This window comes from Xiphophorus maculatus, chromosome 3 (genome assembly GCF_002775205.1).
Source record: "Xiphophorus maculatus strain JP 163 A chromosome 3, X_maculatus-5.0-male, whole genome shotgun sequence".
NCBI classification, from domain to species: domain Eukaryota; kingdom Metazoa; phylum Chordata; class Actinopteri; order Cyprinodontiformes; family Poeciliidae; genus Xiphophorus; species Xiphophorus maculatus.
The window spans coordinates 6,090,042-6,103,916 of record NC_036445.1 but is presented as its reverse complement, the minus strand read 5'-3'; the positions used below and the strand labels follow the sequence as shown (position 1 = coordinate 6,103,916).

The 13,875-nt window shown below is 39.1% G+C and overlaps 1 protein-coding gene across 1 annotated transcript; it reads right to left on the bottom strand.

Annotated features, from left to right (window-relative positions):
* Positions 1–1,117: 1,117 nt before the first annotated feature.
* lin28a (lin-28 homolog A) lies at positions 1,118–13,625 on the bottom strand. Its single transcript, XM_005796047.2, has 4 exons — positions 13,551–13,625; positions 12,476–12,648; positions 5,213–5,397; positions 1,118–1,466 (listed from the first exon to the last, which is right to left on the bottom strand). Exons 1-4 carry the CDS (start codon positions 13,558–13,560, stop codon positions 1,247–1,249), a joined length of 588 nt encoding a protein of 195 aa, XP_005796104.1. The 5' UTR covers positions 13,561–13,625; the 3' UTR covers positions 1,118–1,246.
* Positions 13,626–13,875: the final 250 nt, after the last annotated feature.

Sequence of the window (13,875 nt, the reverse complement as noted above, 5' to 3'; positions counted from 1 at the left end):
AAGTGTCTAAGAAAACTCAGAAATGAAGACTAACTGAATTCAAGCCAAACAGCAGCATTGTGCTGCCCTCTGTAGGCCAGGGATCATATAATTTTAAACATTGTCAGGACATCGGGGACTTTTCTGCAAGCTTCTGATGTTTGGACATCGTGACAGGAAACAAATCAACAGAATGAGACTCTGATGAGGTGAGAATATTGGTTTTGTGCTGTCAAGATTTGGCTGAAATGAAAAGAGTGCTGTAGAAGTCTATTGACCACATGGTTTTACCCAACAACCACAAGGTGGTTTTAATTTCTCAGGTCTTAAAATACACGCGAACAGTGCAGCAGAGTGTGAAATTGAATCGCTGCAGGTCAGGTTGATGAGTTACTCTTTATGATGGTATATGATGGATAGTTTTCATCCTGTATACATTCTGTAGTGCAAAAAGGATTTGATTTAATCCCAACTAAAATCAGATATCTATAAATATCAGACCTAACATGCACTAGTGAGGTAGACCAGAACAGCCAGCAAAATGCTGAGTACTAAAAAGATAAAAATCAAAGTATAAAAAAAAAAATAACTGACCAAAACCCAGAAAACACTTTTTGGTCTGACATTCATTTGGCCCCAGAAATCTGGATGGTCAACAGCAATATTGGCAAATCTCACAACAGTGCATTGCCTATACCTATACCCTTAAACCCGTTTTGTGTTTTTTTGTTTTTTTGTTTCCAAATCAACACCCCGTCCCTCCCTCCCCACACAACCCATTAGCTAACATTCATCACAGGGACACTGTCCGGTACATCTGTGCTTTGTCGACAGAAAGGTGTAACAGTCAGGAAGGATACTGAATAGTAAGGCAGCAAAAGTTTAGGTCTATTCTCAACACATTGAGTATAATGCAAACAAAATTGATTAATACAGCTCACAAGGGAAGTGCAGTTACATAAAAGAAATCTGCAAATGCCTGTGAATACCATTCAGTATTATCTCCATGTATTCCAATGTTTTTGGAATACCTTTCCTGGTAGCAAGAATTCATACATTTAAACTTCCTGAGTGCAACAATGAAGCATTATTCCTGAGTGTTACACCAAATAAAAAAATAATAAAGAAAACATTCTTCATGAGTGTTTTTAACCTGAGGGAATTCCAAAAACAGCTTCAACAGCTAGGGAGGAGAATTGTGTCCCCTCTCTCAACCGTCGAAGCAATTTGATTGGCTTCTGTGCTTCGGCGAGGCTCAATCTCCCATTTAATCAGAGGTTTCAGGAGGTGGCGCCGGCTGGCTGTGTTCCTCCTCGTCTCCTTTCAAGGGGGACGGTTTTCCCTGAGAAACCGGTGAGGACTGTTGTGCTTTTACTGGACAGCTGGCGACCATGTGCTCGATGCTCTGGCAGAAGTGGCACCTCTTGGGCTGGGGTGGTAACTTGCACTCTTTGGCGTGATGATCCAGGCCTCCGCAGTTATAACATCTACAAGAGAATGCATGAAGTTTACCTTTGACATAAACCTGAGAAAGAACAGATTGTGAGCATCCAATGGAATGAAATTGCTGTTTTGAGAAAGTATGGACACTATAAGATGCGAAACATGTCAGAACGTTTTGTTGGGTTTACATCATCATGACATGTAAGGGTTTTGCATGTTGGGTTAGCTGTGAATCTCTGCAACACCACTTTCTCAGCTTCTCTAACTAATGTTCTCCTCCTTAGCTCCATCTGTTTGGTTGGATGGCCATATCTTGGTAGCTTTGCAGGTGTAGGATTCTCTTTCTGTTTTTGGATAATGGGTTGGGAAGTCAACACTGAGATGCCCCAAGCTTGGGATATTGTTTTCATAACTCACTTCGGTGTGTTAAACGTCTCGACATTATCCCTGACCTTCATCATGCCATTTCTATATTTGCAGAACAGCTGTAATTAAACTTACAACAAATTACACAGAAATTACTTACAAGGTAAGTGACTTCTGAAGGCACTCGATTTTATTTAAGCATATCAGAGTAAAGCTGGATCAACAGCGGTGCACTTTGCACTTTTCAGATTTTTATGTTAAAGAAAAAATATGTATCTTGTTCCTTCAACTGTTATTATTACAACAAATCCAAGTACATACAATCTTGTGGTTAAATTTTGTGGTTGTAAATGGAAAAAATGCAAAAAAATCTGAAGAGGCGTGTATATTTGAGCCTTTTTCTTTGTAAAAGCAGATTTTTGCCAAGCTGGCCACAAAATTACAATAATATTTCAATAATGCAAACCAGCACCATAAGCTAATTTCACCAGTATCAGGGCCGAGTTAGCATATCTTGAAGTTGCTATTAATATAATATTTTAATGCAATAAATTATGCAATATTAATCATAGATGCCTCAAAGAGACATTTTACTTTTCTATTTGTGTGTTTTACAGAAAACATTATCGCAACTTTCCTTTAAAATCTCCCCCAAATTTTCTACTTTACTAAAAAAAAATTTTATTAAGTCAAAAAATACGTAAATCTTCCTGAAGAAACATTTCAATAAAGTAACTTGGGGCCGTTTTTACTCAAGGATTCTAAATTATACATTTCCGCCTCTAGATGGCAATATTCCACCTGCTAAACCCTAGCTTGAATTTTTACATAACTCACCAATTCAAAGGGCATTTGAGGGGATGGTGCAGAACTTCATGAGAACAAGATTTAAGAAAATTTCAAAACTGTTTGTCACTGAAATAATCGCAGGTTAGGAAACAACTGCAATTAAAGGCAATATTTTAGCAAGCAGTTTGGCGAAGTTACTGGAGGCTTTTCTTTAAGTTGTACAGTTTGTGCTATTTGTCAGCTTGTCACCCAGAGAAGCTTCCAGTTGAGGCCAGTTCAATCAAAGTGTGGCACAAGTGTCATCACCATTGAACTTTAGTTAGACTCTATGCATGGGGGTCAGCTGAAGGCATCAGGCTGCCATCGGCCACCGCTGTTTGGACATCATTTATAGAATGGCCACGCGTACAGGGGTGGAAGACAGATGGGTGGTAGGCGTGGGGCAGTTACTCGGTGCCTCCCTGGACCCCCCGGCCACCTTTGTGGCAGCAGATGAGGTTTGGACGGTGCGGCTGCTGAGGGGTCAGGTTGGCTTTGTGGCCCTGGCTGTTTGAGTGGTGTCAAGGTCTATACCGTCACCATCACAGAGGCTCCTCACATCAGCATCCATCAGGAGGAAAGTGGAAGTGGTCCCTTTGTCTAAAAAAGCTGCAGTAATGACCTCTGAACCCTGACCTCCAACCTCCCTCCAATCCCATCCAAGCCCCCAGCCCTCTTCCTTTTATTCATACACGGTTGCTATGACAACTATGACCCTTAACGCCCCTTTCCTGGGCTCCTGCATCTGTTATCAATTAAATGAACAGGAACTTTTCTCGTTTGCAAAGTGATATGTGAGTTTATCAGTGATCTGAACCAAGCTAGAACAGCGACTCTCTCTAAATAAGATACAAAGTCAGAACTGCTTCACAGATGCTTCACAGTGCTTCTATTTTATATACAAACAGACTGTTTTTTAATTAAAGGTCATCAGTTAATCACATCCCAATTCATGGAGTACAATCCAGTGTTGCATAACACAAAGTGATGAAGAGAAAACGCACCTTATCCATGAATCAGAGAGGTCTGTGGCGAAGTATTGAACCATGACGGCCTCCCAGGACTCTTTGAGGCCATAATGATCTCTGTTCTCACACTCACTTCGCTCTGGTTGTAATCACAACTGACATGTGGTGAAGTTGATACACCTCTAACCTTGCATCATACTGACGCTCGGAGTGATCTGCAAACACTGATCTCTTTAGCTCCTTCAGTTTCTCCTGATAAGAGCCACATAGTTACCTTGTAGTCCATCTTTGGATCTTAAGATAAAGCTACATTTTAATTCTGGCTTTGTAAATGAATCCCTTTATGCTATTTCTGCCTTTGCACCAGTTAGATTAAATCTTTCTTTTTACTCTCAAAACATGGATTTGGATAAAGTTACAGTGTGTGAGTTGTTTGCTGGATTATTGGATACCTCCATGTGTGCATCAAGTTAAATCCAAACAAAATCACCTATACTAATCAACAAACTTGCATCTTATCTTGAGAAAAGTAAAAGGGAAATCTAAAGTCTGTCTTTGCATGATTAATTTTGGATTTAGAGAAAAACTTCTGTGCATTGAGGAGGGTTGGTAGGAAGAGGGAGAAAGTGGGCAGATCTGAATTCACCAGGGACGAGCAGATTTAAACAGTTATTGATCCAGGTCACACGTCAGGCCCTGCTGATGTGACCCTCGGTAGAGCTCAAAGCGGGGGGTTGGGATCCAGGGAAAGCCACAAAAGTGAAGAGAAACTACAACACCATTGTACATCAGATCCAAGCAGAACACAAAAAAATCACTTTACACTTTACAACAACACAATTGTATGCGAATCTCAGTTCAAAAGACTATTTCGTCCCTGACTGAGGTCTTAGTATTGCATTATGCCTTAGCCAGTTATTGTCTTTAATGAAATTCTTCCAAGATTAGGACACATGAAGTAATTATTCATTGCAAAAAGACTAAATGTTTCACAGAAAGTCTGAAGTGAAATTGTGAGTCTAATTATTTAACTTAACAGGCTTTAAAGAAAAACAATGTTTTGCCCAAAGGGTTGTATTGAATGTACAACCCAATTTATAACATGTAGATACATCTTGATATCGGTGCCTTCAGGTAATAAAGGGTTAAAACTAGGAAACCACAATAAAAGGATGTGCAATCATTTTTGCCTTATTGTGGGAAATATTGCCGTTTTAATGGACTGTTTGGACATCGTATTATATTTCGAGATCAACAGATTCAAGCTCTGCCAATTGATGATATATGTAATCAGCAGGATATCAGCCATTAATGTCAACACTCAATGTGTATTTTTAATGGCTAAGGTGCTAAAGCTTATGGAGAGTGGTCAGCACACAGAAATGGTCAAGGAAAATGAGTCTGAAAAATGTGATTGATATTGTCACTGAAATTTTCAGGCATAGTATTTAGGAATATTTCTTTTCCTGTGCAGCATCTTTAAAACCCTCCCTTTGGGGTCATTTTCTCCATTTCTGAGGTTTGATGTAGTCCTTTTTTTTCAAATTACCCTCACTCTCTTTTATTCAAAACCTTGAAATAGTTAAAACCTCTGTTGTGTTAAAACCTCCCAGTTTGCCAGTACGTACCTGTCTCCCTTTGAGCGGCGCTTTTGGACCTTTTTGCCTTTGGGTCTCCGCTCGCTGCCCACACAGTGGATGCCACCCGGTCCAGTAACCCGCTGCGACTCGAGGCCCTTCGATGACTTCTTGAAGGTAAACTCGACCGCTTCGCCTTCCTTCAGGCTGCGGAAACCTTCCATGTGCAGCTTGCTCTGAAAGGCAACAAAACAGGAGCTCATTCAACTTTAACATCTTGTGGTTTGGGAAACTCCAGGTGTGGAAATCATTTATCTCACAGTAAATCTGAAAGAAGGGGTGCTTGATTTCTCTTCAACTCATTTGTGTGGGAAAAATTGAAGATGATTTTGCCCATATTGACTAGCTCACGGCTACCATTGGCTTGTACAAACTCTGACCACCAAACATTTATCCCAGTTTAAAATCAGAACCCAACCGCTCTTATCAAGTATCTGGTATGTTATGCCTATAACCAGATAAGCAAGCCATAAAAAGCTCATCATTCCTTCTCCACAGCTAGTTTTCACATCACCATGCACTACAAAAGTGATGGAGACCCAATGCTGAATTTCCGTATTATTTTTCTGCATTTAGGAGAAAAAACTGATGAGGATAATCTTCAATCACCCCCCTCTACTCTTCCTCATCCCCCATCCTCACCGGAGGAGCAGCATTCCACACTGCCGCCCCCACCCCCACCTTTTTTTCCCACCCACATCACAAAGCTCCACTAACACACTGACCACCACCACTAACCCTAAACTACAGGATGCAGGGGTTGGTGCTCGAGTTGGGGGTGGGGTGACACGGCAAGCAAGGCATCTCTCTATGAAGGCTGGGGGTCAGGGTGACATTCCTCGGATAGTTGTTTGGCAGAAAGATGTGAAAAGATATAAACTGACAAGGAGCACAAATGACTAATATCTCACTTTGATACCATCGTTTTCACTCAAGATCTTTGTGGAAAGGAGCTGATAACTTCACTTTGTTATAAGTTTGATGACATTAGGTGGATCTGCTTACTTAATAAACAATGGGCCTGCAGGCTTGAATGTTTAACTGCCTTTTTATTGATGCCACAGTCACCTGAAGAGAAAAGAGTCCTCTCCTTAACATGTGCAAAGAGCATTTCCACCTCCAAAACAAATGCATAAAAGATAAAACAGAAAAAAGGTGTGGCACAGGTTTGTGGATAAATACCTCAGACTGGTTAAAGCATCATGGGAAGCCCCTCAAAAAACAAATCCCTAGGTGGGATTGTAAGATTATATTGTCACGCAGGCCGCAAACTGTTGACATAAGAACAGCCAGCCGTAATTTAGCAAATCTGCTTTGATAAAACGGTAATCCTGTTTCTTTGATTTTATTTTGGAGCAAAGCTTCATCCTTTTGTGTCTTATAACTAAACGTCTGGATTCTTTGTAGGTCAAAACTCATTGGAACCCAACAAAACATTCAATTCATTGTAATGGGAGTCATTTTGGAAATGGGCTTCTAAAAGACAAGGATTAAATCTTTATACGCTGCTCTTGAAAAATACAATCAGAGGTTTTGGTGAACTGCAAACCCCTCACCCAGTCCCATTTGAAAAACAAGCTGTATGTCTGTATAATATTTTACATTTTGAACACTATTTGTGAGAAATGACATCTGATTGGCAACATGGACGTCCCAGTACCACTCTTCACCCGGTGACCGTTAATCCATTTCCTCTCTCAAACGTGTGAACATCCCCACCCCCATAACTCACCCTCAACCTACCACATGGCCACTCTCACACAGGTAAAGCATCAGGATGGGGGGTTTCTTTTCTTCTTTTTATCCTTCGAGGACCTGATGTGGAGGTGCTATTTGTGGGGTCTAGAGTAAACTACATTAGAATATGTCTGGAAGCGAAGCAAGGCAAAGAAAGACATCAGAGTGGAGAGGGACAATAGAAAGACTTCTGCTGGGACAAAGAGGGGCTCGGGGCACGGCTGAGGGGTGCTTGATTCGGATGCATGGCTCTATTGTCCACCAGCACAAAGGCCAGCGAACCGTGGGACTTAATTTTTCCTCGACGCGTGGCCACTAATTTTAGGATGCATGGCTTTACTTTTTGTCAGATTCTCTGCATCAATTTTCTCTAATGAAAAAAGTCAACATTACTACTTTTTCGATCAATGCAACTCACAAACCTGCGTTTAACTCAGCAGGTTATTTTTATTTATGGCTTATTAACCTTATAAACACCATCATTTTTGGATGCACATTGCTGAGGCTTCTGCCTCTTTAAAATGCTTTTACTTTGCCTTTCCTGCTGTATCACATTCCATTCTCATCTTCTAGCCTCTTATTGAAGACCAAAGTCCAAGATGGCCACATGTGACTTAACTGAAACAACAGTAGATATTTTAAAGAAATCTGTGATGAAAGTCTGCATATTACTTGTGATACCTTAGGTATTCAGGTGTATTTTAAAGGTCAGTGTAGTGAATCAGGTGCTTGTAGATACATTTGGTAAGGGAAAATGGGATGAATACACAATGAGAAAAGCTTAATGTATCAATCATGACATATTGAAATCAATTGCAAAAGCGGTTTTGTTAGAAGATTTAAATAATCTGTTCAGATTTTTAAGACTGCATTTTCTTATTTTTCATATCCTGCTTTTAATAACTTATGGTTAATAGAAATACATGGTCACCATTCTAAAAGCCAGTGAGCTGAAGCTGATGTGAGATGACCATTAAAAAAACCCAACCTGAGTAAAGTTTGCAGAAAAATAATTTTATTCCACCTTAAATATCTAATTTCTTTCAAGCTTGCCATTCAGTGTGAGACTTTACTCCATTAGACCAAATGCATGAATTTTGATGCACATATTTCTGCAAACTCTGCCTCTTGAACAAAGTTGCTACTGCTTTCAAAAAAATTGCTTTGTTACGTCTTGCATTTGTCTTCTACTCCCAGGTAGAAAATTTAAATCAATAATGGACACAAACATCTTTTAAGAAGAGGTTTTTGTGGAGTTAAAGGCCCTTTCAAATGCTTACAAGGAAATAAAATATTTAAAAAATGGATTACCAGTAAAAATTGTCTTTCATAATGTGGTATAATAAAAATTATAAGTTCTTTAGAAGGGAGTAGGGACCAGTGCATCAAATGTTTTTGTATTAGGTTTATGCTATTAAAAATATGCAATCCATGTCTTTTTGGTTGAGGAGGACACAATACATGATAATAACAAAATGCTGAATGTATCAATTATGATACAATAAAAAAAAATCCAGGTATTGTTTCATTTAAAACAATCCAATATAAAATGTTTAGCTTTTAAAAGGTTGAATGTCTGTGCTATTAATTATTTTTTCCAGTCTTTTTCCAGTTCCAACCCTTCAGTTCCCTCTGAAGGGTTAGTAAATTAAATTAGTAATACCAAAGCTTATAAATGGAAATTGATAAAGGATTGGATGCTGGCAAATGGGGACTTTGCAGAATAATATATTAATACAACTTCAAATGACTTTAACTCTCTAACTAGTGAAGATCTAAACGGCAGGTTCCTATCATCTGTTGTTTAAGAGTATGAGTAATGAAGTACCCAGCTTCCTGTAGCTTTCAATTAAAACTCACAACTATAATTCTGCAAGCATCATCATAGTCAGATGGTAGTAAGACTGAATCAGGGGCTGCATGTGAAATCATGCAAACTTCATGCAAGTGGCTGTTTTCACAGCCCAAGATAGATTGTTGGTACATAAACAAGAAAAGGCACCTAAAAATAGTCCTTTTCAAAGAAGGGTTTAGCAATAAATTGTAGTGTACCTCTATACTGCCAACACACACACAGACACGGGGAGGAGGGTGGAAGGGTTGACCAGACAGCAGAGACCCTTTAATCATTTTATGACAGGAACTCTGAGGTGAATGAGCAGCTTGTAGGGATTCCTCTCATTCACATGCTAAACGTCATCTTATCAGACAGAAGATGGAGGTGCCCTCTCACAGATGAGGCCAAGGCAGAAACTTGTTGCTGACAAAGTTTAAAGTAGTTGTCTTAACTTTTATAATCAAGTCAGACAGAAAAAAGTGTAAACAAGAAAAGTAGTGATATTTAACAGTCTATTCAAGGTGTTTCATGGATCACAAATCTAATCGGCAAACCATTATTCAATTCAGAAGAAAGGCACTGTCTTAAATTACATTAAAATATTTTTTAAAAAGATTATTTAGTTTTCATTGCCATAAATATGTTCACACATTTCTGGGAGGACAATAAAGATTATCATTTGTTCTCCGTTTTTGTGCAGCTTTGTTCTATGTCTGTTAGGTGTGTAAGCCAAGCCAGACTTAAGCAAGGGCTTACTGGGAAAGTACTTGAAGTTTTGGGAACCTCAAAAAATATAATTTTAAATAAGTGGATGTTATGTTAACAGTATTCCAGAAGTGTCCATGTGGAACACTTTTCTAATGGCAAAAAATCAGTTGTTAGATTTTTCTGCCGATAATTAATATGCAACTATTTGAAAACAGGTATCTCACAAACTAAAACTTTTGACCTTAGACACATCTTCATAATGGACATTTCACCCTTTTGGTTGTTTGGTACCTGACTGTTTGGGGTACAAATTGGAGCCACAGGAGTTAGTTTTTTTTTTCCTTTTTCTTCCCCAGTCAACCATGTACTTTTACAACCAATGATTTAATTCATTTTTAGATTTTACTCGTAATCTACTAAAGGGAAACTAAATCTAGCAGCAGGACAGATGGGTCATAATTTCTCACATTTTTGCAACCAGCTAAACCAAACAGCTATCAGAAAATGGAAATGGGAGTAGATTATGCAGTTAAATTATATGTAGTATTTTAGCATTTGTATGATCTTTAATCTTTGTAAAATAACCTCTGATTAGCAATGCTTAAACAACATACATACGCAATTGTAGTATTGGACAAAAATAAGAAAATCTGGGTTTGAAAAGTGGAATTCACCTGAAGCTGCTTTAAGCAAAAGCTCAATGTGTCTTCCTTTGTTTTTAGTGTATTTTAGTGAATTCATCACATTGTCATAAATAGGCCTGACACAGACAGTTGGACATTTTTGGATGATATTTCCTGACTTTTCTGGAAATAATGCCATACTTGTAGTAAACTATTTAAAAACAAGAAATGCAATGACTAAAAATCATTGTGGACAAGGCCAAAAAACTTTGAAGCTGATGTGCACCTTACTATCAATCTACTGTACTTTGCATGAGTAAAAGACACCTAAAGAAAAAGATAAAAAGTAACTTTGAACCAGTGTCCCTGCCTAATGTGTGTTCAGTCTCTTCCACAACCCAGTAGTAGCAGATGGATGATGATAATAATGACCATCTATCCATAATAATGAGGGTTTTCTCTGTTTAATACCATTAATTTCCACTCTTGCTCTGTTTCTGTAAAGTCTCAATGCAATGGGCCCAGCTTACTTAGCCTAACATTATATGATTAACTGACTTTGACTGTGCTGTATTATAATTAAGATCAAATAGGAATTTGATCAAACCATTCTAACACACACACTTTGATGTAAACCATTCTATTACAGCTTTATTTGTGTTTAGGGTTGTTGTCCTGCCCCAATATTTTGCAGCCTCTAGCAGGTTTTCTTCCAAGATTTTCCAGCTTTTCTCTAAAACTATCTTCTTATCAACTCAAACCGGCTCCCCTGTCCACGCTGAATAAAAGCATCTCCACAGCATAATGCTGCTACCATCCTGTTTCTCATTGGGAATGATGTGTTCAGTGCTGTGCACAATTTTACTTCTCCACCAAACTGGTTTTGCTGCTAAGCTGATGTTTGATTCTTGCGTGGCATCAGTCCCTGCTGCTCCTGATAAACTAACACAAATAAATGATCTTTTACAGTACCAAGTCTGAGTCGGGACAGAAGAACCTCTTTCATCAGAAGTTAGATCAAGACTCATGGAGACCAGCAGCCAATCAAAAGGCACCATGTTTAAAACTCCAGGGCTTTGTTTTTGCATTGATCCAATTCAAAATAACACTAAGCAACATTATTCAGAAAAAATGTCAGATTAATATTGGAGAAACACAAGCAATTTCAGTTCAGTTTATTTATATAGAACCAGGTCACAACACATCATCTCAAGACAATCAATCTTACCACTGTTTGTTTTTATGTCACTCATCACAGAGCTAAAGTAGATTTCTGACCTGCATTCATGCTGATGTTTTCCACTGATTTGATAAATGTAATTACCAACTAGTTTCTTTAACACTGTGTTATGTAAAGCATGCTGTAAATATTGCTCTTATCCCATTTTTTATGCTGCTGGTACTAGCGATCCATTGATTAGGGTTGTGTTCACAAACAACCCTCTTTTGTTTAAAAAAGAAACAAAGTAAATACATTATAGCAGCAATAAGGAGTCAAGAGTTTACAGGAATTAACAATCTGTTTTGTGTAGTCAAATTTTCTGCCCTACCATCCTCCACTAACATTGAAATAAAACATAAACTAGAGGGAGATGAGATGAGGCTCTGACTCAGATAATGGGTTGTAGAAAAAAGCAAACCATTTTTTTTAAAGAATCACTCTAGAACCAGCATTGGGACCAATTCAGTGAAAAAGTTCGCAAAGAGTTTTGCACATACATCAATTCCCATCTGTCAGCCTGACAACTGGACAAATTTCCAAATATATTCATGGATATAAAGTGGATCTTTTAGTCTTGTAAATTGCTTAGAGATGACATTGGTCGTTATTAGGATCTGTACAAAACACCTGAACCGAAACTTGTGAGTAGGGCACCAAAACTGCAGCCCAGAAACTCACATCCTGTTAAATCCGCCCCTGTGCCTCTTGTGATTCCATCGTGTTTTTTTTTTTCTTACTGCTCTAAAAAATTAACTAAAAAAAGCCAAGAGATGTTCTAATATTACAAAACATTTTTTTCCAAAAGAAAACTCCACGCCTTACAACAAACATCCATCTAAGTCAAGTAAATTAGTCTTTTCCTTTGATCAACCGCATGTTACACTGCAAAGCTGAGTCATTTTACAATCTATACATCTAAACGTGTCTCTTTTCAAAACTTTACAATCAATTGCTGCAAGAACTAAAAGAACAAAAATTAAGACACTCAAACTAACTGTGTTAAATTAGAAACGAGTAACGAGTGAGAAATAACGAATGATCAACGAGCTAAAAATGACCAGAAGAAAAGAAAAGAGGAGTCTGGAACTTCTTTGTTGGGATTCTGCAGGAAGAGCGGCCAGACCTACCTGATGGACAAACACATCAACCGGTTCATCCAGCGGCACTCCCTCTCTGTTGGTCATGGACAGGAACCCGAAGCCCATGCGGACGTTGAACCACTTGCACACCCCGACCCCGTGGAAGGACTGCGTGTCTTCCTCTGTGCTCGGTCCCTCATCTCCCTCAGTCTTGCACACTCCTGCAAATTCAACATTTGTTCACTCTTAAGTTCCAAATATAAAAATTACAACAACAACAACAACAACAAAAAAAAAAAAACTCTCCCGGCTTTAACCAACAAAAAGGAAAGCTGTAAATTTAAAAATGTTAATTTCTGCGGATCGGTAATCGATACGAATCAATGACTGAGCACGCCATGCTGAGGCTTCAGTAAATATGTTCGATTTAAAAACCAGCAGTTGCACAATATTGTTCAAGAAACACGCGCAAAACTTTTTAAAAAAAAAAAAAATATGCGTAAAACTTGCATTCAAATGTGCACAAAACTTTCAGAAAATGCAACTATTTAAAGGGTCAAATTTGAGTGCAATGCTCGTCACGTGTGCGAACAATGCCCTAAAACTCTCCTTTACAATCAGTGAGACAGTCGATCCGAAAACAGCTTAATTAACTCGGAACATTAACGTGCTGCTCATGAAGTTTACTCCACCTGGGAACTCCTGGTTAGAAACGGAACCCATGTCTTCTGCCTCAGCCTTGAGTCAAAAATTAGCACCCAAGATACAATATTTTCTTTCTTTTTTTTTTTATTTGTAGCCCTCAAGCTGGGTAATCCGCACAGACTGCCACTTTCATGCAAAATGCTGCGAAAAGCAGAAGCTGCGCAGCGAGAGGGAAAGCGGGAGAGGGAGGTAAACAAAAGGGGGCTGGCAACCTATCCCCCCCTCCTCTGCTCAACAATGAGAAGTGGGGAGGGGGAGAATTTTTGCTGAAGAATCTCCACCACCACCTCCACTTCCACTACCTCACACCCCAATAACATTCCAAACAATGCAACCAAAACCCTGCCCCTCCATAAGGCACTCCGAGCACGCTTTAAAGATAAAACTCTGCAAAAAGCATCCCGACGTTCAGGTTTACCTTCTGCCATGCCTGTGGGCCAGTTCGGTCCCAGTTCCCACTGCTGTTCTCTCCCGGATCGCTGCTTTTAGCTCCCCTGCAGTGGTCAGCACTGTTGGTCAATACAAATGACAATTTCTTATCCAACAAACCCCCCACGCACTCCCTCGGTCATGTCCACGTGATTCACGATTACAGTCCCCAAGGATGCATATGCATTGTGTGATGGAAGGACCAATCAACACAAAATGAATAAATTGATGTTCCATTCAGAGCTGGACTTGCAGCAGTGAGGTGGCTGTGGCAAACTGCAGCATCAGTTGGTCCACACATGCTGAATCCACTT